At 35.2% G+C, this 25,081-nt stretch overlaps 1 protein-coding gene across 1 annotated transcript in view; it reads left to right on the plus strand.

The window, feature by feature from the left end:
• The window catches only part of PRKAR2A (protein kinase cAMP-dependent type II regulatory subunit alpha), a 127,055-nt gene that overhangs the window by 100,569 nt on the left and 1,405 nt on the right, over positions 1 to 25,081 (plus strand). Inside the window, exons 8-10 of the mRNA XM_044680335.1 lie at positions 4,212 to 4,286; positions 12,540 to 12,605; positions 24,246 to 24,378. Of these exons, the coding sequence (XP_044536270.1) occupies positions 4,212 to 4,286; positions 12,540 to 12,605; positions 24,246 to 24,378 (274 nt within the window). The remainder of the gene's footprint in view (positions 1 to 4,211; positions 4,287 to 12,539; positions 12,606 to 24,245; positions 24,379 to 25,081) is intronic.

Raw genomic sequence — 25,081 nt, forward strand, 5'->3', positions numbered from 1 at the left:
GGAGGTAAATAACATTCAAGAAATTCAGAAATGTCCTGGATCATTGTATTTCTTTTCTTTTTTTTTTTAATTTTTTAAACCCTTAACTTCTGTGTATTAACTTATAGGTGGAAGATTGGTAAGGGTAGGCAATGGGGGTCAAGTAACTTGCCCAGGGTCACATAGCTGGGAAGTGTCTGAGGCCGGATTTGAACCTAGGACCTCCTGTCTCTAGGCCTGGCTCTCAATCCACTGAGCTACCCAGCTGCCCCCTGATCATTGTATTTCTGAGAGTAGCTAAGTCTTTCACAGTTGATCATCATACAGCATTGCTAATACTGTGTACAATGTTCTCCTAGTTCTGCTTATTTTGATTTACATCAGTTCATGTAGATTTTTCCAGCATTTTATGAAATCTTTCTCATTGTTTCTTATAGCAGTTTTCATTGAATAATGATTGCTGAAAGCAAAAATAGAGGGCTTGGGAGGAGAGTAAGTGGAGGAAATGACAGCTTTCCCAGGGAGTTAGCTAGGAAAGAAAAAGAAATATGGGATGAAGGCTGGCAGGGATGGTATGGAATCAACTGAAGAGTTTTGTTTTGTTTTATTTTTTATTTCTTTTTAAGAATGGGAGGAGTTAAGGACATGTTTGTAGGCAGTAGGTAAGAACCAATAGTTGGGGAGATTGATGATTGGAGAAAGAATGGAAATGATAGGAAAAGACCATAATGAATAAAATGAAGGGTGCATGAGGATGAGTTGTTTTAGCAGAGAAAAGTGTCACTTCTTCATGAGAAACAGGAATGAAGGAAATAGCACAGAGGAGAGAAGAGAGAATTCAAGAAATGACCTCAATTTTGTTCTTTTTCAATGAAGTATGAGACAAGGTCCTTAGACAAGGTGGAGGAGGGAGAGCTATGGGAGGCTTGAGGATGGAGGAAGTGGTTTATAATAGCCATATAATAAGTAGGAGAGCAAATTTATTAGTGAGGTATCAAAGGATTGCCTTGCTTCAGTAACAGCAGAGTTGAGGTTATATAACATAAATTTGTAGTGTAATAGTAGTAGTTACTACTACTTTTTCTACTGTTCCATGATTTTCTCCAGCGTCATTCAACAGCATGTGAATAGGATCAAAGATGGCAGATAGTGGGAGTAATCCAAGGTTGAGGTTTGGGCAAGGCATAATTGACACCAGGACAAGGGAAGGGAGCAAAGGTTTCAAGTGGAGAGTTCAGTGTCAAATTGAACTGGTAAATATTTGGAAGGGAAGAGAGTGATGACCTAGTAAAAAAATGAACAGAAGCAGACCACTCTGCCCCCTATTTTTCCCATTTTAGCAAAATCCTGGAATTTAGACCACATCAGATAATAATAAAAAAAAAATCCAATGAGAAACTTCTGTGACTGCTTACACCTTAGAACTGCACAAAATGCCAGCCTCATGCTATAGAAAAAGGATTTACCAGCATAGTCAAAAAAGCCCAGCCTCCCAGTAAGAACTAAACCAAAGACTGATGTAGCCTTTAAAGTCCTCTGTTTGCAAGCAGCAAGAGTGTAACTCCCTCTCTCTATTCCAAGAAAACTCCAGGGTGGTTAGAAAGCCTTGGAAGCCTTGGGAAGATACCACAACAAGAGTAGCATCAGAAAGCTTAGAGTAGGACAGCTCAAGATCCCTTATATCTCTACTATGTACTGAGATTCCATTGAGAACCCCGAAAAGCCTGCACTCTGAATCTCAAAAGATTCAGGTATACCCAAGAGGTAGAAGTCAGCAGATGAACCCCAAGCATTCAGGACTAGACCAAGCCTATCCACAAGTGCTACAAGGGACAAAACTTGGCTTTGGCACAAAGCCCTGGTTCAGAACCTAAAGCTGAAGAGGTAATTAAATAAAGAAAACCAATATGAAAAATTATTGTAGATCTAGAGATCCCCAGAAAGAAAGTGTGAGTAGTTCCCTAAGAACTGTAAGAGAAAATTTAAGGGAAGAAATGAATTTTCTATATGGACTATATAACTTTCCAGAAGAAATGAAGCAAGAAGTAAAAAGCTAAATAAAAGATATGGAGGAAAGAAGTAGGAAACTAAATAACTTAGAGGAAAAAACAGTAAAACCTCACCCAAGTAATACAGTTCCTGAAAAACAGAATAAATGAAACAAATCAAATACTAAAACAAAGGTAAAAGAGTGAAAAATTATTTTTTAAATCTACAAATTATATGTTTTCAAAAGGCAGCTAAGTGGTACAGTGAATAAAGCACTGAACCTTAAATCAGGAAGACTTGAGTTCAAATCAAGCCTCAGATACTTACTAGGGCTGTTGTCTTTGATTTCTTCATCTGTAAAATGGACAAAATATAGCACCTGTCTCCAAGAGTTCTTGTGAAGATAAAATGAGTTAATATTTGTAAAATGCTTTGCAAACTGTTGTCCTTTATTGTTATTAAGAAGTAAGCTGGAAAACAAGTCAAGAAGAAATCATTTAAGAGTCATTGAACTTGCTGAAAAGCATGATTTTACTAAAAAAAAAAAAGGCTGAACGCTATTCACAAAATCGTAGATGAAAATTACTCAGATATACAAGAACCAGAAGGCAAAAATATAAACTATTAATAAATTCCTTGAAAGTTCCAGAGATGTTATAGCCAAAATCCAGAGCTTCCACATCAAAGAAAAATACTGTTAGTGTCCAGAAGGAAGCAGATAAGTAACAAGTAACCACAGTCAGGAGTGTGAGTTTCAAAATTAATATTCAGTATTCTAAATATTATATTTAATAAAATTTATTAATCATAACTAAAGTAAAAAAAAACTAGCTAAACTCAACCCCATTGCGAGAGAAGAGAGCAGAGAATGAGCCGGAGGAGCTACCGAACTTATAAACAATAACATGATCACACAAACGTGGAGGCACAGGGAAAGGGATGCCAGGAAACAAAAGGAATTCTGGGGGAATGTAGTTCAAAAGGTACAAAATTCCTAATTAATACAGGATCATATAACACCTAGAAACTTTTAATAAAAATGAGATATAATATTCTAAAAGACAAAAGATAGAGGCTTAAAACCAAGAATAGTTCACCCTGCAAAGCTGAATATAATTCCTATAAATTCAAAGGGAAATAGGTAACCTTTAATGACACAGAGAACTTTTTATTTCTTCTGATCAGAAGACCAGAACTTTAAAATACAAATGTAAATTCCAGAGAAGCCTAGAAAGCCAAATTTAACAGAAAAATCGGCCTCATATTTTTGTGTTTTGTTTTTCTTTTTTTTCCTTTTGTCATTTACATGTAATAACAAATTTCCATACAAGTTTTCCTAAGTTATATAATCGAACTTACCTCCTTCTCTCCCTTCCCAACCCCCTCCTAGTGCTGGCAGGTAATTCAATCTGGATTATACATATATTATACAAAACATATTTCCATATTGTTGATTTTTGTGAGTAATCTTATAAAACCAAAATCCCAAAATATAAACCTAAATAAGCAGTTGAAAAATTCTATGCTTTCATCTGCATTCTGACTCCAGTGGGTCTTTATCTGAAGGTGGATAGCATTCTTTGTCATATAAGCCCCTCAGAATTGTCCTTAATCATTGTATTTCTGAGAATAGTTAAGTCTCTCACAATTAGTCATTCTACAATATTGCTGTTACTATATACAATGTTTTCCTGGTTCTGCTTATTTCATTCTACATCAGTTCCTGCAGATCTTTCTGAAATCATCCTTTTCATCATTCCTTACAGCACAATGGTATTCTATCACAATCATATACCATAATTTGTTCAGCCATTCCACACTTGATGGACTGGCCTCATATTTTTAACGTATCATCTATAGCTTATTGGCTTGAGAAGTAATATACTAGAGGCCTATTATGATCTCTTCCTTGTAGTCCTTGCTAGGGGTCTCCTTATTACAAAAATGAAACTGACTTTCTAATAAGATCCTTTTGGAAATAGAACCATTGGCTTCCATAGGATGAATATGTTCTATTGCACTTCACCAAAAGAAAATCCCTTTCTGTTCCTTATATATAAAATGATGTTTTGACTGGATGATCTCTAAAGTATTTTTCTATTCTAAAATCCTTTCTTTGTTGTTCTTTATACCTGAACTCATTTACTGGTCATGGATTTTTAATACATTTTTATATTTTATGAAGACTCACAATGTTTTTCAATTGAATTGTCTGATAAGCACTGGATTATGAACTTTTGCAGGTTTCAGAAAGAATGAAGATTGTGGATGTAATAGGTGAGAAGAACTATAAAGATGGAGAACAAATTATTGCTCAGGTAAGAATGCTTTGAATTTCCTTTCTGATTTTAACATTAATTTTAGTGACTATTGTCTAATCTGATTTCTGAGATTTTGTTAGACCTGTCTCATCAGTCAATCAGCAAGAATTCATAATGTTCCCAAGCACTCTGGAGGACACAGATAAGGAAAATAGAACTGTCTCTGTGATCACGTCTTTTCAGGAGAGATAAAAGGACTTCACATATTATCAGTAGAGTAACTTATACATATATGTCTATGCTGAATAAATACAAGATAAATACAAGTTATTTAGACACCAAAAAAAAGTTAAGAAGAGAGGACAAGAGCAATTGAGACATTAAGGTGTTCTTCATGTAAAAGCTTACATTTGAACTGAGTCTTGAAATAGGTGAATTCTATGAGGCAGAGCTGAAAAGGGGGTGCATTCCTGACATGGAGAAAGCAAGAGATGGAGTGCTATGTTATGAGAATCAAAGGAAAGGACAATTATGGGAAGTTAAAGTTGGAAAAACAGGCTGGATTCAGGTTATGAAGAGTTTCATAAGCCAAATAAACAAGTTTATATTTTATTCTAAAGGCATTGAAGTTTGAGTAAGAGAGTAGGATGCCATTGAAATTTGAGTACAGCCTCTACAAAGATAATATTTTGGGGGGGCTGTATGGAGGATAGATTGAAGTAGGAAAAGATTTGAGACAGGGATACCATTTGGGAGGCTTGAACTAAGGTGAAAGCTATGTAAGTAGTGAGAAAGGGATGAATTCAAGTCAATGTAATAATGTCAAGATTTGTGACTGATAGAATATGTGGGGTGAATAGTAATGATGAGTTGAGGATAATGCCACCACCTAGGAAATTAGAAGAATGATGATGCCCTCTGCAGAAATAGAAACATTTGGTAGAGGAGTGGATATGGAGGGAAAGATAATTTTATTTTGGACATACTGAATTTGATATATCCTTTAGGGAGTTGGTGATGCAGAACTGGACCTCAGGAAAGAGGTGGAGGCAGGATATATAGATCTAGAAGTCATTTGCATAGGGGTTATAATCAAACCTATAGGAGTCTGGTCACTGAGGGAGATTATAGAGAGATGAGGTCTAAGACAGTCTTCAGGTACAACAGTAAGGAACATGATGGATGATGATCTTGCAAAGGATACTGAGAAGCAGTAGTCAAACAGGCAACAAAGCCTTGCTTGATGGAAAGCCCTGAATCATCTTATGCTGTTCCCACAGTAGGAGAATTGTGAATGGGTAGTATCACAAAGACCCATAAGAAGAAAGAGAGTTAATATCTGATATTCTAGGTTTGGAGATATATCTCTCTCCAGGTTTTCTTGCTACCTATCTGACCCCTCCTCTGTCTTCTTTGCTGAATCTTCTTCTAGATCACCCTCTGTAACTATAGGTGTCTGACAGGGTTCTATCCTTGACTCTCTTCTCTTCTTCCTTTGTATTATTTCCATTGTTGCTCTCATTACCTTCTATGGATTTAATTACCATCTTTATAGTGATAGTTTTCAAATTTACCTGTTTCCCCCTACCTTTCTGCTGATTCCAATCTTCCATCTTCAGCTGCCTTTCAGACATCATAAATTAGATGTTCAGTGGACACCTTAAATTCAGTATGTTCAAAACAGCTCATCTTTTCTCCTGAATCTTACCCTGCTGGATCTTTCCTATTACTGTAGAGGATAACAATCCATCCTTCACGTAGTTGCTAAAGTATTTTCCTTAAAAACACACCTGACCCTCTGTAATTCTTAACTCAAACTTGGTGGCTTTCCATTGCCTCTAAGATAAAGCAGTCTCTTAATTGCCATCTGGTATCCTCCCATTCCCTCAGGGTCACAACCTAAGACCTTTTGATTTCAGTTTTGCAATATCTCTCATATACTTCCCCTTCTCTCTAACACTGCCACCACCTTGATTCAAGCCCTCATCACCTCACACCCAAACTATTTAGATAGATTATTGATGGGTCTGGCTGTCATAAGTCTCTTCCCTACTCCAGTCTATCCTCCATTCAGCCACCAGAGTGGTTTTCCTTTAGCACAGGTCAGACCATATCATCCCTCCACTTAAATTCTAGTTAGAGACCTTAGAATAGCATGAGTACCCAGGGGAGTCTTAGGAGGGGATGTTTATTTTTTTATTTTTTTTTAAACCCTTACTTCTGACTTGGAGTCAATACTGTGTATTGGCTCCAAGGCAGAAGAGTGGTAAGGGTAGGCAATAGGGGTCAAGTGACTTGCCCAGGGTCACACAGTTGGGAACTGTCTGAGGTCAGATTTGAGGAGAGGATGTTTAGAAAAGGAAGAAGGTAGTACAGATCATCCATTTCCCAGCCATTCACTTAGAAAAAGAAAATCTCTTTCTCTCCCACCCCATCTACTTTAGGACCCCCAACACTGGGGCAAGTATTATTAGTACTTTCTTTATTTTTTAATAATGTCTTTTATTTTTCACATCACCATATTATACTCTACTATCCCTTTTTCTCCCCAATACCCATCCCACACATAACAAATTGTATTTTTAAGACAAAAGAAAAAGATTTTAAAAACGTTACTGACCAGTGTTTCAAAAAAGTCTGAAACATGTACAATGTGCAGTAATTGGATTCCATAGTGAGAAAAAGAAACAATCATCTAGATTCTGTTGATTTCAAGTGGATTATCAGTTCAGCACTAAAAATGAGTGGAAGCCAAGACCACGATTACAAAGAGGCTCAAGTTTAGAACCAGTGAGAATTTTAATTAGGAAGCAGAGTTTCTAGTTAGGAACAAAATGGGGACCACTTGTTCAGAAATATTGCTAGTTGCTTTTGGTTATGTGCTCAACTCATTCCTTCAGCATATTTAAATGTCACATGGTAGAATAGGTTGCATATGAATTTTCTACTTCTGGAAATTCCATTGTCAAAATGAACATGAGATCCCTTAATCTGGCCTTACTCTATGCCATACTTTCCTTATTTCATTCATCATGAAATATTATACATAATATGAATAATTGAAATTCACAGATAATTCCTCAACCCTTTAAGAATTGTTAAAAATTGATTTGAGTATCTTCTTTCCCTTGTTATTTTTTATGTGGCAGAAGTGGTAAGTAGATTTAAAAGTAAGACAGAAAGTATGATGTAATAGAATAATGTGCACTTTACTTAGATTGATCCCCATTCTGACATAGGCTTGCTGTTACAAGCAGTCATCTAATTTCTCTAAACCCTTTTTCTTTAACTGCTAATCCTGATAGTACTTCCCTCATCTGATGATTGTAGTATTCAAAGAATACTACATGATATATATGATATAGGTAAAGTACCTCACAAACCTTAAAGCTCTATATTAAAGTTTAAAAAGAAGGCAACTGAAACCAAATAGCCAAAGCAGCAAACAATGTGCTACTTCAGGAGGCAGTAATTTCACCTTCATTACAGATCTTCAAGGCTAGATTTTGCTTGTTGGAAATATTATTGAACAGAATCAAGCTCAGGTAAAGGTTGGATTAGATAAAATATAATGTCCCTTTTAACTATGAAATCTGTGGAACAGGACTTGAGAGTAGTAACTATAGTAAGGATAAGCATTTTGAATTGTTTCTCTTACAGAAATTGATTTGCCTTGAGCCATCCAACATATTCAACTAGTATCTCTTATGCTCAATGTCTTTTATTCATTTTTAAAATTTTTATTTTCTTTAATATTGTCTTGATTTCTAAATAAAATCCCTTTTCCCTCTCCTACCCAGCAAGCTACTACTTGTAATAAAGAATAAAAAAGTAAGGGAGAAGGAAGCATTTTAAGAAAACAAAACCTTTCAGCAAGTATTATTTAATGTTCTACACTCATAGATTCCCAAAATAGAAGAGAGTAGTGCTTTTTTTTTTCATATCTCTCTGTGCCAAGCCCTTCCCAACCTGACCCCTTCTTTTCCAGTCTTCTGACATTACTCCCTTCCCACAGACTAGTTTTACTGTTCTTCATACAGGCTGCTCAGTTCCCTTTCTCTGTCCCTTTGCATTGGCTCTCCCCATGCCTAGAATACATTCCACCCTTACCTCTTAGGTTCACTCAAGTTTGGATGCAAAGGCTATCATCCATCAGGCTGTTCCAGTCCCACCTGCCTCCTCTAGGCCACTGGTACTCTTCCTTACAACATCACTATGTAAATCAGTTTTGTATACATTGGCATCAATTGCTTCACTTTTTTATCCTTTGTGCCAAGCGCTTAATTGTTCATTGATCTTTTATCTCTGACCAAGCCTGGTCATTATAAACACAGTATTCAGTTTTATTTTTTCTTTTCATTTACATTTTTGCATTAATTACATATTATTTTTCCTGATTCTATATTTCTTTTGGCAACAGTCATATAAATCAAAGGCTCCTTTTTTTAGAAAAAACGTTTGCCTTCCGTTTTAGTATCAATTCTAAGACAGAAGAGTAACTAGCACTAGGTAGTCAGGGTTAAATGACTTGCCCTGGATCACACCACTATGAAGTATCTGGAGCCATATTTGAACCCAGGTCCTCTCAACTCCAAGCCTCATTCATGCACTATCCACTAGAAACTCAGAAGCTCTTAATCTCAGACTTATGTACTTTTTTTTTTTTATCCTTACCTTCCGCCTTAAAATCAATACTGTGTATTGGTTCCAAGGCAGAAGAGTGGTAAGGGCTAGGCCAGTGATGGGCAAACTTTTTAAAGAGGGGGCCAAAGGAAAGGAAATGCTCATCTGTCAGTCTGTTTTGAAGGCAACTCTTTCGAAGTTCCATTGTATTGTATCCTACTCATTGTATTCTTCAGATTAGGAATAATGTCCCCCCACTGGATAGAACATTTCAGAGGGCTGCATCTGGTAGCCGGCTGTAATTTGCCCATCACTGGGCTAGGCAATGGGGGTTAAGTGATTTGCCCAGGGTCACACAACTAGGAAGTATCTGAGACCAGATTTGAACCCAGGATCTCCCATCTCTGGGCCTAACTCTCAATCCACTGAGCCACCCAGCTGCCCCTTGTACCTTTTTTTTTTTGGTAACTCTGTTTTAATATATAACTGGTTTCTTTGAAATCCTGTGTATTTTATTTTGTACCTTTACAAACATTATTCTTAGTAGGATCTAAAATACTATTCCATTTTATTTATGTACCACAACTTATTTAGCCATCTCTTAATCAGGGGTTTTCTTCTTTGTTTCCAATTTTTAGCTGTCATAAAAAGGGCTTCTAAGAGTATTTTGATTTTACCTTCTTTGGCATATATATGCTTAGGAGTGGGATCACTATTAAAATGTGTGTACATTTTTTCAGTTAGATTGTCAGTCATTAAGTATTTATTAAGTGAAGCTATGTTCCAGTCACTATACTAAGTGCAGGTATAAGAAGGAAAGCAAAAACAAACCCTGTCCTATAGGAGTGTGTAATCTATTGAAGTCAACATGTAAACAATAAGGTGCATAAATATACATACAGAGTAAGTGGAAGGACAATAATCTGAAGGGAAAGGTACTAGAAGGACACTAGCATTTGCTGCAGAAGGTCAGATTTGAGCTGAATCTGGAAGGAAACTGAGCAGTGAAGGTGAGAGATGAACATTTCAGGCATAGGGGGCAGTCAGTGCAAAGGTACAGAAATGAAAGATGGACTAACATATTCAAGCTGCTACAAGTAGCCTGTGTGGCTGGATTGTATAGTATGTGTAGGAAAGTTAAGTATAAGAAGACAAATAGAAAGGTACTGTATTCTGAAGCTTATAAAGAACAAGGAACAAAGCTTATATTTAATTCTGAGGTAATAGGGAGACCCTGGAGGGAAAGGAGAGGAATTAGCAACATGATCAGACTTAGGCTTTAGAAGAATTACCTTAGCAGCTAACTGGCAGAGGATGAACTAGCATGAGAAGAGGCCAGAGGCCAGAAGACCAGTTCAGCTACTGTTCAGGGACAAGGTGAACTAGGGATGGCAGCTGTGTGACTAAAGGGAAGAGAGCATATATTAGAGCTGTTGTGAAGGTAAAGCAGCAAGAGCTAGCAACAGAGGAGTTTTTTAACATAATTTTGAATTGCTTTCTGAAATGGTTGGACCAATTCACAGTTCCACCAGCAGTGTAATAGTTGTGTTTAAATAGCCCCTACAATCATTGGTTTTATTCCTACCTTTTATCTCTGCCATTTTCTTGATTATGAGATGAAACTTTAAAATTGTTTTACTTTGTGTTCTTCTTATCTTTACAGTCTAGAACATGAAAGGAAATGGCAGAAAATGAGAAAATGTTGGAAAATTTATTGCATGTAATGAGGAAAATAAAATATATCTTAAAAAAGGGAAAACATGTAGGAATGAAGAGCAGTTATCACTTCCAGACCTCAAATTATATTAAAAAGCAGAAATCATCAAACCTACTTGGTAATGAGAGGTTGTTGAGGTGCCTACTTTTCCACATAAACCCAAGCAATCTAAAAAGGGCACTAGACAGAGCAGTTATCAAATAAATAAAATTCTTCCATTCTAATCCAGAACTGAAGAGAAAGATGGCCTTTGCCTACAAGTAGCTAGTAAAGAAGTTTCATTGGAAAAACAGTACAAGCTCTGTTAAAAAGGCCTGAAGTTATGGGCCTAGGGAGAGGGAGCTACACCAGGAAAGCCACCTTGTACTCTAATAAATTGCTAGTAAAATTGCTGATACCATGAATATGTGAATGTTCCAGGAAGATCCTAGAAACTAGAATGATGTTTGGTAATCGGGATCAAAAGTCTGAGCAGATCCATGACTTTGACCTTTCAGAACAGAAGCAACAGACAGAGCTAAACCCCCAAAATCACTACAAAGAGAAACAAGGTTTGACTGTACACTCTTGGGATTTATAGCAGGAGACAATACCAATTCAATCACAGAATGTATGTCAGGGATTCCTTTCAAGAGATTTGAAACCAGTGAAATCTTCAAAATCCAACTGGATCTTGTCAGAGTTATAGCAGGAGTAAAGAGCCACGTTCCATCTTGAGATTATTCTAGGAGGAAACGGAATGGACTGAATCCAACAATCACACTTGGCCACCAGTAGAATGAAACAGAAGTTAGATATCAAACCATAGGGTGGGAGCTTAGCATCAGCCATCCCATCCAAAAGGGCAGTAGGTTTCAGCCTACAAAGAAGATAGGACAAAACTAGGCCTCCCTTATCCATCCAAGAGCCAGTGGAAGTGGTAGGAAAGAAAGGTGAATGCAACTTTTATATAAAAAGTCCTAATCTAGACCCTGAATCTGGAAGAGTAAGCAAAAGAATGTGCCAGTCATCATGAAGATAGGTTAAGAGATAAGCCCAGAAGGATATAGTTATCATACAACAACAGTAAGCAGTATCTCCAGTGAAAAATGTCTTGTGCACAAGTGGCTAGAAGAAATGAAGCAATAGATGAAAATATCAAGAACAATAATGATTATAACTAACATTTACATGATATCTACTATGTGCCAAACACTGGGCTAAATGTTTCATAAATTTATTTCATTCGATCCTCACAGCAACTCTGGGAAGTGAAGCAATTTTGAAAAGATACATCTAGACCATAATGAATTGTAGAGATATTAATTCTTTAGTATGGTTATGCCAGTATTAATAAAAATTACAAATTACCAGAACTAACTTAACAGGTTGGTAAGTCATCAAAATTTTACATTAAAAGATTAAAGGATTTCTCAAACAAAAGTTTAAGGATTCTTAAGGGAAATTTTTTTAAAGCAACAAAGAAGAGGGCCTAAAAGGACTAAATTTCTGACTCTATTGACAAAGCAGTAATCATCAAAACCATCTGGTACTTGTTAAAAACAATGGAACAAATTGGGCATACAAAACCCAAAAGCAATTGAACGTAGTACTCTAATATTTGATAAGCCCAAGGAAACCACCGGGATTTAAAATTATGAGTTTTGTTTTTAAGAATGGTGTAGGGGGCATCTGGGTGGTTCAGTAGATTGAGAGCCACGCCCAGAGATGGGAGGTCCTGGGTTCAGATCTGGCTTCAGATACTAACTAGCTGTGTGACCCTGGGCAAGTCACTTAACCCCCATTGCCTGGCCCTTACCACTCTTCTGCCTTAAAACCAATACACAGTATTAATTCTAAGGTGGAAGGTAAGGATTGTCTTGTGGAAAATGTTCTCAGTAGGATGTGAAGAATGTAATAAAGTAAGATGAGACTATATTTTATAGTGTAATAATAAGTATTATTTTTTTTCTCTTTTCCCCAAATTGTAGGGTGATAAAGCAGAAAGTTTTTATATTGTGGAGTCTGGAGAAGTGAAAATCCTGATTAAAAGCAAGGTAAATTCACATAGAATCTTATGCCATTTTTCTGAAATTTTAAATAATGGTGGATCCAGTTTAGATGAGTCAAGAAGTTAGCAGTACACATGATTTCAAAATGTGCATTATTTTCTAGTATTGTCCAGTTCTAAGAAAGTGAAGAAATCTTATTTTTCCTGTACATATTTTGGTTACTGATTTAGAGATATTATTTCCCTTTCTTGAATTGAAAGGCAGTCTCGAATAGAAAAGTTCAGACTGTGCATTTTCTTTTTTTTATTTTAATAACAGATTTACACATGAGTTTTCTGAAGTTATATGATCCAAATTGTCTCCTTCCCTTCTTCCTCCCTCTTGGAGCCAGCAAGCAATTCAATCTGGATTATACATATATTATCACGCAAAACATATTTCCTTATTCATTTTTATAAGCAAATAATCTTATGAAACCAAAAAAAAACCAAATATACCCAAATAAGTGATAAATCATATGCTTTCATCTGTATTCCTACTCCAACAGTTCTTTTTTTAATTTTTTTATTAGTTAATTTCAAATATTTTTCCATAGTTACATGATTCATGTTCTTTCCCTCCCTTCTTTCTTCCCCCCTCCCAGAGCTAACAAGTAATTCCACTGGGTTTTACATGTTTCATTGTTCAAAACCTAATTCCATATTATCGATATTTGCAATAAAATGATCATTTAAAGCAACAGTTCTTTTTCTGGAAGTAGATAACATTCTTTTTCATAAGTCCCTCAGAATTGTTTGGATCATGGGATTGCTGTTAGTAGCAAGGTCTGTCACATTTGATCATTCCACACTATTGCTATTACTGTGTACAGTGTTTTCCTGGTTCTGCTGATTTCACTCTGCATCAGTTCATATAGATCTTTCCAGCTCTTTCTAAAATCATCCTGTTCATCATTCCTTATATCATAATAGTAATCCATCACAATCATATACCACAATTTGTTCAACTATTCCCCAATTGAGGGACAGCCCCTTAGTTTCCAATCCTTTGCTACTGCAAAGAGATTAGCTATAAATATTTTTATACAAACAGGTCCTTTCCCATTTTTGTTTTTCTCTTAGGGATCCAGACCCAGTAGTGGTATTACTAGATCAAAGGATATTTGCATTGTTTTATAGCCTCTTGGACATGATTCCAAATTGCCCTCCAGAGTGGTTAGATCAGTTTGCAACTTCACCAGTAATGCATTAGTGTCCCAATTTTGCACTATCCCCTCCAACATTTATTACTTTCCTTTACTGTTATGTTGTCCAATCTGATAGGTTTGAGGTGGTACCTCAGTTGTTTTAATTTGTATTTTTCTAATCAGGAGGGACTTAGAACATTTTTTCATATGATAATTGATAGCTTTGACTTTTTCATCTGAAAACTGCCTATTCATATCCTTTGACTAATCAATTGGGGAATGACTTGGATTCTTCTAAATTTGACTTAGTTCTTTATTTGAGAAATGAGATCTTTATCAGAGAAATTTGTTATAAAATTTTTTCCTAATTTGTTGCTTCCCTTCTAATCTTTGTTGCATTAGTTTTATTTGTACCAAACCTTTTTAATTTAATATAATCAAAACCATTCATTCTACATCTTATTATGTTCTCTTTGTTGTGTTTAGTCATGAATTCTTTCCTTCTCCACAAATCTAGCAGGTAAACTATTCTGTAGTCCTCTAATTTTCTTATATCTTATCTTATAATATGTTTAAATCATATTAAACTTATTTTGACCTTGTAAATCATATCGACCATATTTAAATCATTTTGACCTTATCTTGGAATAGAGTGTGAGATATTGATCTAAACCTAATTTTTACCATACTGTTTTCCAATTTTCCCAGCAGTTTTTGTTTAATCATGAGTTCTTATCCCAAAAGTTGGGATCTTTGGGTTTAACAAGCACTAGATTACTGAGGTTATTTACTCCTAATCTATTCATCAATCCACCCTTCTATTTCTTAGCCAGTACCAGATTGCTTTGATGATTACTGCTTTACAGTACAATTTAAGAATTGGTACCACTAGGCCACCATCTTTCACAATTTTTTCCCATTAGTTCCCTTGATATTCTTGACCGTTTGTTCTTCCAGATGAATTTTGTTATTTTTTCTAGTTTTATAAAATAGTTTTTTGGTAGTTTGATTGCTATAACACTGAATAAGTAAATTAATTTAGGAAAGCATGTAATTTTTATTATATTAGTTCAGCCTATCCATGAGCAATTAACATTTTTCCAAATGTTTAGATCTAATAACTTTATTTGTTTAAAAAGTGTTTTGTAATTGCATTCATATAATTCCTGCATTTGTCTTGGCAAATAGCTTCCCAGATATTTTCTATTTTCTAGAATGATTTTAAGTGGAGTTTCTCTTTCTAATTCTTGTTGCCAAACTTTGTTGGAAATATATACAAATGCCAGTGATTTATGTGGTTTTATTTTGTATCCTGCAACTTTGCTAAAGCTATTATTTCAACCAGTTTTTTAGCTGATTCTCTGGGATTCTCTAAGAATACCATCATATCATTTGCAAAGAGTGATAGTTTAGTTACATTATTGCCTATTTTAATTCCTTCAATTTCTTTTTCTTATCACTAAAATTAGCATTTTTAGTACAATATTAAATGATAGTGATGATAATGGGTATCCTTGCTTCACCCCTGATCTTACAGTGAAGGCTTCTAACTTAACCTTATTGTGGGTGATACTTGCCAATGGTTTTAGGTAGATACTACTTATCATTTAAAGGAATGACCCCTTTATTCCTATGCTTTCTAGTGTTTTTAAGAGGAATGGGTGTTATATATTGTCAAAGACTTTTTTGTATTTATTGAGATAATCATGTGGTTTCTGTCAATTTGGTTATTGCTATGGACAGGTTAAGCTGATATTTTCCTAATATTAAACCAGCCTTTCATTCCTGGTATTATAAATCCTACATGATAGTGAATGATTCTTGTGACATTACTATAGTCTCTTTGCTTGTATTTTATTTAAAATATTTGCATTGGTATTCATTAAGAAAATTAGTGTATAATTTTCTTTTGCTGTTTTTGCTCTTCCTGGCTTAGATATCAGCACTATATTTGTGATATCAAAAGAATTTGGTAGGAATCCTTTGCCTATTTTGCCAAATAGTTTATATGGTATTGGGATTAATTGTTCTTTAAATGTTTGATAGAATTCTTTTGTGAATCCATCTGGCCCTGGAGATTTTTCTTAGGGAGTTCTTTGGTGGCTTATTCGGTTTCTTTTTATGAGATAGGATTATTATTTAAGTATTCTATTTCCTCTTTTGTTAGTCTGGACAATTTATATTTTTGTAAATATCCATCCATTTTTGGGTAAAATAGTTCCTAATGATTATTTTAATTTCTTCTTCATGGGTGGTGAATTTACCCTTTTCATTTTTGATACTTGTAATTGATTTTTTTCTTTCCCCTTTTTAATTGAATTAATCAATGCTCCATTTTAATTTTTTTTTTCATAAAACCAACTCCTAGTCTTATTTATTAGTTCAATAGTTCTCTTACTTTCATTTTTATTTGATTTTTAGGATTTCCAATTTAGTCTTCAATTGGGGATTTTTAATTTGTTCTTTTTCTTTTTTTGTATGCCCAATTCACTGATTTGCTTTTTCTCTATTTTATTGATGTAAGCTTTCAGAGAGATGAATTTTCCCCTAAGTACTGTTTTGGCTATATCTCATAAATTTTGATATTGTTGTCCCTTCATTGACATTCTCTTTAATGAAATTATTGATTGTTCCTATAATTTATTCTTTGATCCAACCCTTTTTTAAAATTAGATGATTTATTTAGTTTCTAATTAATTTTTAATTTTTCTTTCCATGGACCCTTACTGTTTATACTTTTTATTGAATTATGATCTGAAAAGGATGTGCATTTATTATTTCTGCTTTTCTGCATTTGATTATGAAGTTTTTATGCCCTAGTACATGATCTGTTTTTGTGTAGGTTCCATGTATTGCTGAAAAAAAATTATATTCCTTTTTATCCCCATTCATTTTTCTACAAATAGCTGTCAAATCTAACTTTTCTAAAATTTTCATTCACTTCCTTTGTTTCTTTCATGTTTATTTTTTAATTAGATTTATCTAGTTCTGAGAGATGAAGGCTTTGTCTTCACTAGTATAATTTTACTGTCTCCTTCTGAAGCTCATTTAATTTCTCCTTTAAAAATTTGGAGGTCATATCATTTGATGATTACATATGTTTGGTGTTGTTATTACTCCGTTGTCTATAGTACCTTTTATCAAGCTGTAATTTCTTCATTATTTCTTTTAATTAGAACTATTTTTTTTCTTTAGCTTTGTCTGAAGTCACGATGGCTATTCCTGCTTTTTTTACTTCAGCTGAAGCACAAGAGATTCTACTCCAGCCCTGTACCTTCACTCTCTGTGTGTCTCTCTGCCTCAAATGTATTTTTTGTAAACAACATATCATAGGATTCAGGTTTTTTATTCACTCTTCTATCTACTTCCTTTTTATGGGTGAATTCAATCCATTCCCATCAGTTATGATTACCATCTCTATATTCCTCTCCTTATTTTCCCCTTTTGATCCTACTTTTTGTCTCTCCTTTCATTCTGCCCTTTCTCACAAATGTTTTGTTAATCACCTCACCACTTCCCCCTCTCTTCCAATACAACACTTGGTCTTATTCCCCTCCTACTTTTTTATAGGGTAAGATAGGATTCTATACCCAAACGAGTATGGTTGTTTCTCTCTCTGAGCCAATTCCAGTGAGATTAAGATTTAAGCATTGCCCATCACTACTCTCATCCTCCCCTCCACTGTAATAGTTTTTTTCACACCTCTTTAGGTGAGATAATTTACCATATTCTACCTCTCTTTTCCCTTTTCTCTCAGTGTAATCCTCTTTTTCATTGCCTTGATTTTATTTTTTGTTTTTCATGCCATCCTAATCAGATTACTCTTGCACCTTTTATGTAGTATACTCCTTCTAGAATTTTAAGGTTTAAAATATCATCTTTCCATGTAGGAATATAAAAGTTTGACCTTATTTGAACCCTTTAAATTTTTTCTTATTTACTTTTTTATGCTCCTCTTGAGTCTTATATTTGAACATCAGATTTTCTATTGATGTCTGGTCTTTTCATCAGGAATGTTTGGAAGTCTTCTATTTTATTAAATGACTATTTATCCCTCCCCACCCCACCCCCAAAAGACTATACTCAGTTTTGCTTGATAGATAATTCTTGGTTGTAAACCTTGTTCTCTTTCTGTAATATCATATTCTAAGCCTTCTTATCCTTTAAGGTATATAAGCTGCTATGTCCTATGTAATCCTGACTGGGGCTCCATGATTTTTCAATTGTTTCTTTCTGGCTGCTTGAAGTATTTTCTCCTTGATCTCAGAACTCTTGAATTTAGCTATAATGTTCCTAAGAGTTGTCATTTGGGATTTATTTCAGTAGTTGATCTGTGGATTCTTTCCATTTCTATTTTACCCTCTTGTTCAAAAATAACAGAGCAGTTTTCTTTGATAATTTCTTGTAATATGATGTTTAGGCTTTTTTTTTTTAAATCATGACTTTCAGATAGTCCAATAATTCTTAGATTGCCTCTCCTAGATCTATTTTCCAGGACAGTTGTTTTTTCAATGAGATATTTCATATTTTCTCCTATTTTTTTCATTCTTCTGATTTTGTTTTTATTGTTTCTTAATGTCTCATGAAGTCATTAGCTTCTATTTTCCCACTTCTAATTTTTAAGGATTTTCTTTTCCATGTGGTCAGTTCTCCTTTTTATGAAACTCTTTTCTTCATTATAATTTGTACCTCCTTTTCCATTTGGCCAATTCTGCTTTTTAAATTATTAATTTATCTTCCCCATTTTTCTTCTAACTCTCTTATTTGATTTTTTAACTCCTTTTTGAATTCTTCCAGAACCTGAGTCCAATTCCCATTTTTCTTTTAAGTTTTTAATTTGGTTGCTTTGATCTCACTGTCACCTTCTGAGTTTGTGCCCTGTTCTTCTTTGTCACCATAATAATTTTCTATTGTTAGGGGTTTTTTTGTTTGTTTGCTTTTACTGTTCATTTTTCTGGACTTTTTTTTTTAACTTTTATCTCTTAGGTGGATTCTGTTCTCAGGGTAGAAGAGGCACTCTCTTAAACTTAAGTTTTTCCTTGTTGCTATTCTCAGCTTTAGTTCTGAGTTTCTGCAATTTTCAGTTTTTCCAAGGTGGTATGATGGCCTGTGGGCTATGAACTCTGAAAGCCATCTCCCACTGCTAATTCAGACTCCTCTAGGGACTACTGATAGCTTCCAATGTTCAGAGCACTATAAGCTACCTTGAGCTGTAGCTCAGGGCCTCACCTCAAGCCTGAGGAGGGGCTCAGGGCCTCACTCTGGGCCTACACAAGTGTGGTACACTGTGGATTGCCTTGGCCTGGGGCTTCTTCGGGGACCTATTCAGGCTTGGGCAGGGCTCTGGGCTACACTTTGGATTTACACCAGCCAGGCACACTATGGACTGGCCCACAATAGAGCTTGGGGCCTCACTGCAGGCTTAAGTAGGGGCTCTGGGCCTCCTCTTAGGCCTGCCCTGGCCAGGTACACCATGGACTGCTTTGCACTAGGGGTTGGGGCCTCACTGTAGATTTGTCCTGAGGCTTCGAACTTCATGGGGTAAATGTGGGATGCTCTGCTGTTGGTTTAGGCAAGCTTTAAAAGTTGGCTTGGGTCCATGTTCAGAACCTGGAACAGAACCATGGAAAATTTTCCTAAAAAAATAAAATAAAAAAAAAAAATTAAATAAATAAATAATGATAATAATAAAATTTTAAAAAGAACCTGGAACAGTAGATGTGAATTTGGAGGGACTTGCTTTTAGTTTGTGCTGATACTTCTTGGTGCTGCCTTGCTGTGGGCTATGTGACTTTGCTGCACACTACACTGTCCTCTCACCCCTTTGAAATAGACCCTTTTTCACTCATAAAAAAGAATTCTATCCACCTCTAGAGGAAGAACTGTTGTAGTATACCTAAATTGTTTTTTTAACCATTTCCTTCCATCTTAGAATCACTTCTGTGTATTGATTCTAAGGAAGAAGAGTAGTAAGGGCAAGGCAATGGAGGTTAAGTCCCTTGTCCATGGTCACATAGCTAGGAATTATCTGAGGCCAGATTTGAACCTAGGACCTCCCATCTCAAGGCCTAACTCTCAATCCACTGAGCCACCCAGCTGCCCCTACTGTTGTAGTATAAATGCAGATGAAAACATCTGATTTATCTCTTGTTGATTTGGGTACATAATTTGGGGTTTTGGTTTTATGAGATTATTCACTTACAGAAATGAATAATACAGAAATGTTTTACATGATAATATATGTATACCCCATATTAAATTGCTTGTCAACTCCAGAAGTGGATAAAGAAGCAGGGAAGGGAGACAAAATGAATCATATAACTTTGGAAAACTTATGTGGAAATTTATTAAAATAAAAAATCATTTAAAAAATAAGAGACTCCACAAGTAGTTATAATATGCAAATGTTTGTAATGCAAAAATAAAATCCATCAATAAATCTTTTTTTCCAATAGGCTAAAGCAAAAAAAAAAAAAAAAAGACATAGACCCTCTCAGTCTACCTTCTAAATTGTTTTCTGCAGGAAAGTTTTTTCATTCTGTCCCCTTGTTGACTCTGTCACTTCAGTATTCATTTTGAAGCATTATTTTAAGGTTTGTTAGAGAGAATTCTCATAGTGGTTGTAGCTTTCCATGCTTCTACTCCACCATCTTGGCTCTGCTTTCTGCTTATCATTTTTTATAGTACAATAGTACTCCATCACAATCATGCCATAACTTATTCAGCTGTATCCCTAATTTCCAATTCTTTACTACCACAAAAAGAGCTACTATAAATATTTTTGTACATATAGGTCCTTTTCCATTTTTTTTCCCTTTCTGTGGGTGGTATTGCAAGGTCAAAGGGTATGCACAGTTTTATAGCCTTTTAGGAATACTTCAAATCCAGAATGGTTGTACCAGTTCATAACTTTACCAATAGTGCATTAGTGTCTCATTTTTCCTGGGTCTTCTCCAACATTTATCATTTTCCTTTTCTGTCATATTAACCAATCTAATAAGTATGAGGTAGTTACCTTAGAGTTGTTTTAATTTGCATATCTCTAATCAATAGTGATTTCGTGTATTTTTTCATATGTCTATAAATAGCTTTGATTTCTCTGTCTGAAACTGCCTATTCATATCCTTTGACCATTCATCAAGTGGTGAATGACTTGTATTCTTATCAATTTTGACTCAGTTCTCTATATAATTGAGAAATGAGGCCTTTATCTGAGGTATTTCCAATAAAAACTTTTCCTCAGTTTTCTGCTTTCTTTCTAATCATGGCTATATTCATTTGTGCAGAAAGTTTTTAAAACTTAAATTTGATGTAATCAAAATTATCCATCTTGCATCTTGTAATGCTCGTTATCTCTTGTTTAAATTCTTCCCTTGTCCATGGATCTGACAGGTTTTCTTGCTCCCCCAATTTGCTTAAGGTGTCACCTTTTATGTCTAAATCAGTGGTTCCCAAACTTTTTTGGCCTACTGCCCCCTTTCCAGAAAAAAATATTACTCAGCACCTCCTGGAAATTATGAAGCTATTTATTGAACTCAGAATAGAATGTAATACAAAAAAAAGTGTGGCCATCACCACCCTCCTGGATTGCTGCAGCACCCACTTTGGGAATCACTGGTCTAAATCATGCACCTATTTTGATTTTATCTTGGTATACAGTGTGAGATATTTATCTATACCTAGTTTCTGTCAAACTGTTTTCCAGTTTTCCCAGCAGTTTTTATCAAATCGTGAGTTCTTATTCCAAATAGATCTTTGGGTTTATGAAAAACTGGATTGCTATGGTCATTTACTACTATATATTATGTACTTAATCTATTTCACTGGTCCACCATTCTATCTCTTGATGATAAGTGTTTTGTTGTACACTTTGAGATCTAGTATGGCTAATCTTCCAACTTTCCTTTTATTGTCAGGAGTACTGACATCTTCCCAATCACCTAAGTTTACAATGTATATGTCATCAGTTTTTCATTCTCTCTGATATCCCCTCCCCATATCCAATCAGTTGCTAGGTCTTGTCATTTTAACCTTGTAACATTTCTTATTCTTTCCTTTTGACTTTGTTACTACAATTCTTCAGGCCTTTGTCACCTCATACCAAGTCTCTCCCACTCCAGTTCATCCTTCACTCAAATTTCAAAAGTGGAGATCTAGCCATGTCATGTACCTCCTCAGTAAACTTTCATGATTTATTACTTTCAGGATCAAGATCCTCTCTTTAGCTTTTAAAGCCTTTCACAACCTGGGCCCACCTTGCTCCCCTCTTTGTATTCTGTAATCTGGTGGCATTGGACTTCTCACTGTTCTTCATATACAATGCTCCTTCCAGTTCCTGGCATTTTTACTGACCATCCCCCATGCTTGTACTCTTTGTCTTCATCTCTACCTCCTAACTTCCTTCAAGGCTTCCTTTCAAGTCTCACTTAAAGTACTGCCTTCCATCCCAGGCTTCTTTAATCTTAGTATCTTTTTGCTAAGGTCATCTCCAGTCTATCCATATATCGTTTGTATATGACTGTTTGTAGGATCTCATAATGGAAAAGACTATCCATATCACAGAAGGAACTAACAGAGCTGAATGCAGATCGAAACACACCATTCTTCAATTTTCTTTCTTCGTGAATTTTTCTCCAGTTGTAAAAGTTATGTGTCTTTAAAACATGACAGCTTGGAAATAATAACTAATGTATAACCTATATTATATTATCTGCCATCTTGGGGAAAAGTAGGAGAAAGAGAGAGAACCTGGATCTCAAAATGTCAAAAAACAATTATTAAAAATTGTATCAATATGTTTTTTTAAAAATTGGGAGGGGGTACTATCTGCTAATGGTTTTTTAAAAAACCTGAAAAAGTTGATCAGTAGAACAGATTAGGTTCCCACAACGCAAGGTTTAGGAACACTCAAACACAGTGCCAAACTGTCTGATAAACTGAAGTACTCCATTGAGGAGGTAGGAACTTATTGTGTTGACTGAAACATTATGTTTCTGAAACACAAATGTCCCAGAAACTATTGGGAAACTATGGGGAAAATGGAAACAAATCTGATAGAAATTAAGTTTAAACCAGCATCTCAAATCACATGACACAATAAGCTCCAAATGGATGACATAGATATGAAAGGTCATAATAACATAAACAAATTAGTGGAGCAGATGAAGTTCTTTTTACTTCCATCTGTAGGAAGAGACTTCTGGATCAAACAAAAGATAAAAATGATCAGAGGATATAAAAGATAATTTTGACATAAAATTGAAAAAATCTTTAACAGAGAAAATAGATTTAGAATTACGAGGGAGATTTTTATTTGGGACAGATCTTTACAGCAAATTTCTCTAATAAATGGTATACAAAATACAGAGAAAATTTATGTAGCCATATAAGAACAAGAGCCCAAAGGATGAATGTTGCCAACAATAAGGTAAAAACATGCTCCAAATCTCTAATATGAAAAATTCAGATTTTTAAAACTCTGAGATTCCACCATACACCATCAGATGGACAAAGATTGAAAAAAAGAAAATGATAAATGTTTGGACGAGTTAGGGAAGGCAGGTATACAAATTGTGCCAACCATTGAAAAACAGTTTGACACTATCCTCTGAAACTCATTAAATGATCCATTTTCTTTGACCCAGTGATATCACTACTAGGCAGATTCCCAAAGAGATCAAAGACAGAAGTAAAGGAACTAATGTAAAAAATATATATTTATAATGGCACTTTTTATTTTAGCCAAGGAACACAGATGAACATGACAGTATTGGAACTACTTTGTTTAAATATAATGTAAATATAATATAACATACTATAAGAAGCTAACAGGCACATGTAGCCTTCTTTCTGTTCTTTTTAGTATGAGGAAATGTTTTTGTTGTTTTTTGTCAAGTTCATTATAATAAAATGGGGCTTTTGGGGGAGGGGTCAGGGAGAGGGAGGTTGTACACTAATAACTAAGGGAATCAGGAAAGACTTCATATAGAAGTTGATCATTGACCTGAACTTTGAAGGAAACCAGAGATTCCAAGAGGCAGAGGTGAGTATTAGCATACCAAGGCCAGGGGACAGCTTATACAGTGGCACAGAAATAGAAGATGGACTGTCACATGGTAAAGAATAACAAAAAGGCCTGTTTGGTTAGGCCATAGAGTGTGGATTAAGTAAAGTAATGTATCACACTGCAGGAAATGTTGATTCATCCCAGAATACCTTTATAGGAGGGTCCTAACTGTTGTCAGTAACTGAGAAGCTACCCAAAACAAACTCCTTAGGCTTCAGAGATGATCTAGCAAAAATTCCTTTAAGCTGTAATTGTTATCCAGTGTAAATTATAATGTACAGTAGAAGTGTAGCATTATGTGTTGGAGCTATTCAGTAATCACATTGAGTACATTGTGTACTATGAAAATGTCCATGTTTACAACTAAAAATTTTCACAACATATTCAAAATGGTAATTTTAGAATGAACACTAAATGTTCTCCTTCTGCTTAGACAAATAAGGACGCAGAGGATGAAGTGGAAATTGCCCGGTGTCAAAAGGGGCAGTACTTTGGAGAACTTGCTCTTGTCACCAACAAACCCAGAGCAGCTTCTGCTTATGCAGTTGGAGATGTCAAATGCTTAGGTAAACCATTTATTTCTATTCTTATGGTATTTTTTTCCTCCCTTCCCTCCACTGACATTTAAGCCTAGGTTTTTTCCTGTAAACAAATCAGAATTTAGTCCAGATTTCAACATGGAATCTATCATTTTGGTCCTCACAGTCTGTCCTAAGAATATTTTTAAGATTTGGCATTATAAGGTTATCAAAAGATTATCATATGCTCTTAGTAGATGAATCACAGTCTCCTTTAGATTCACATTGTCACTAAATTAGTACCCAGTTCCCCCACTGACCCTAGAGTGATCTGAGGCTCTACACACCCCACAGGAATGTTAACTTAAAACATAGTACAGTGGAGAGAGCATTGGATTTTGTATTACAGGACCTGGATTCAAATCCTGACTCTCCTACTCAATACCTGCCTATTATGAGCTTGGACTATCATTTCTCCCTAGACTCTGATTACCTTTTCTGTACAATGAATATTAAACTAGACAGTCTCCAATGCCCATACCAACTGTAAGCCTTGCTAAAGTGATCCCTGTTGTCTAGGTTATATTTAAGTTGTATCATACTTACTTTTCCCCAAACCATATAGTATTCCAAAATTTCTGTAGAATATAGAATCTACTTAGCAAACATTTTAAAGTTCCTATTTAAGGCCTTACTATGCTTGGAATTAAAAATACAAAGATGAAAAACAGCATAGTCCCTGCCCCCAAAG

Source organism: Gracilinanus agilis, chromosome 1 (genome assembly GCF_016433145.1).
Source record: "Gracilinanus agilis isolate LMUSP501 chromosome 1, AgileGrace, whole genome shotgun sequence".
Taxonomy (NCBI): Eukaryota; Metazoa; Chordata; class Mammalia; order Didelphimorphia; family Didelphidae; genus Gracilinanus; species Gracilinanus agilis.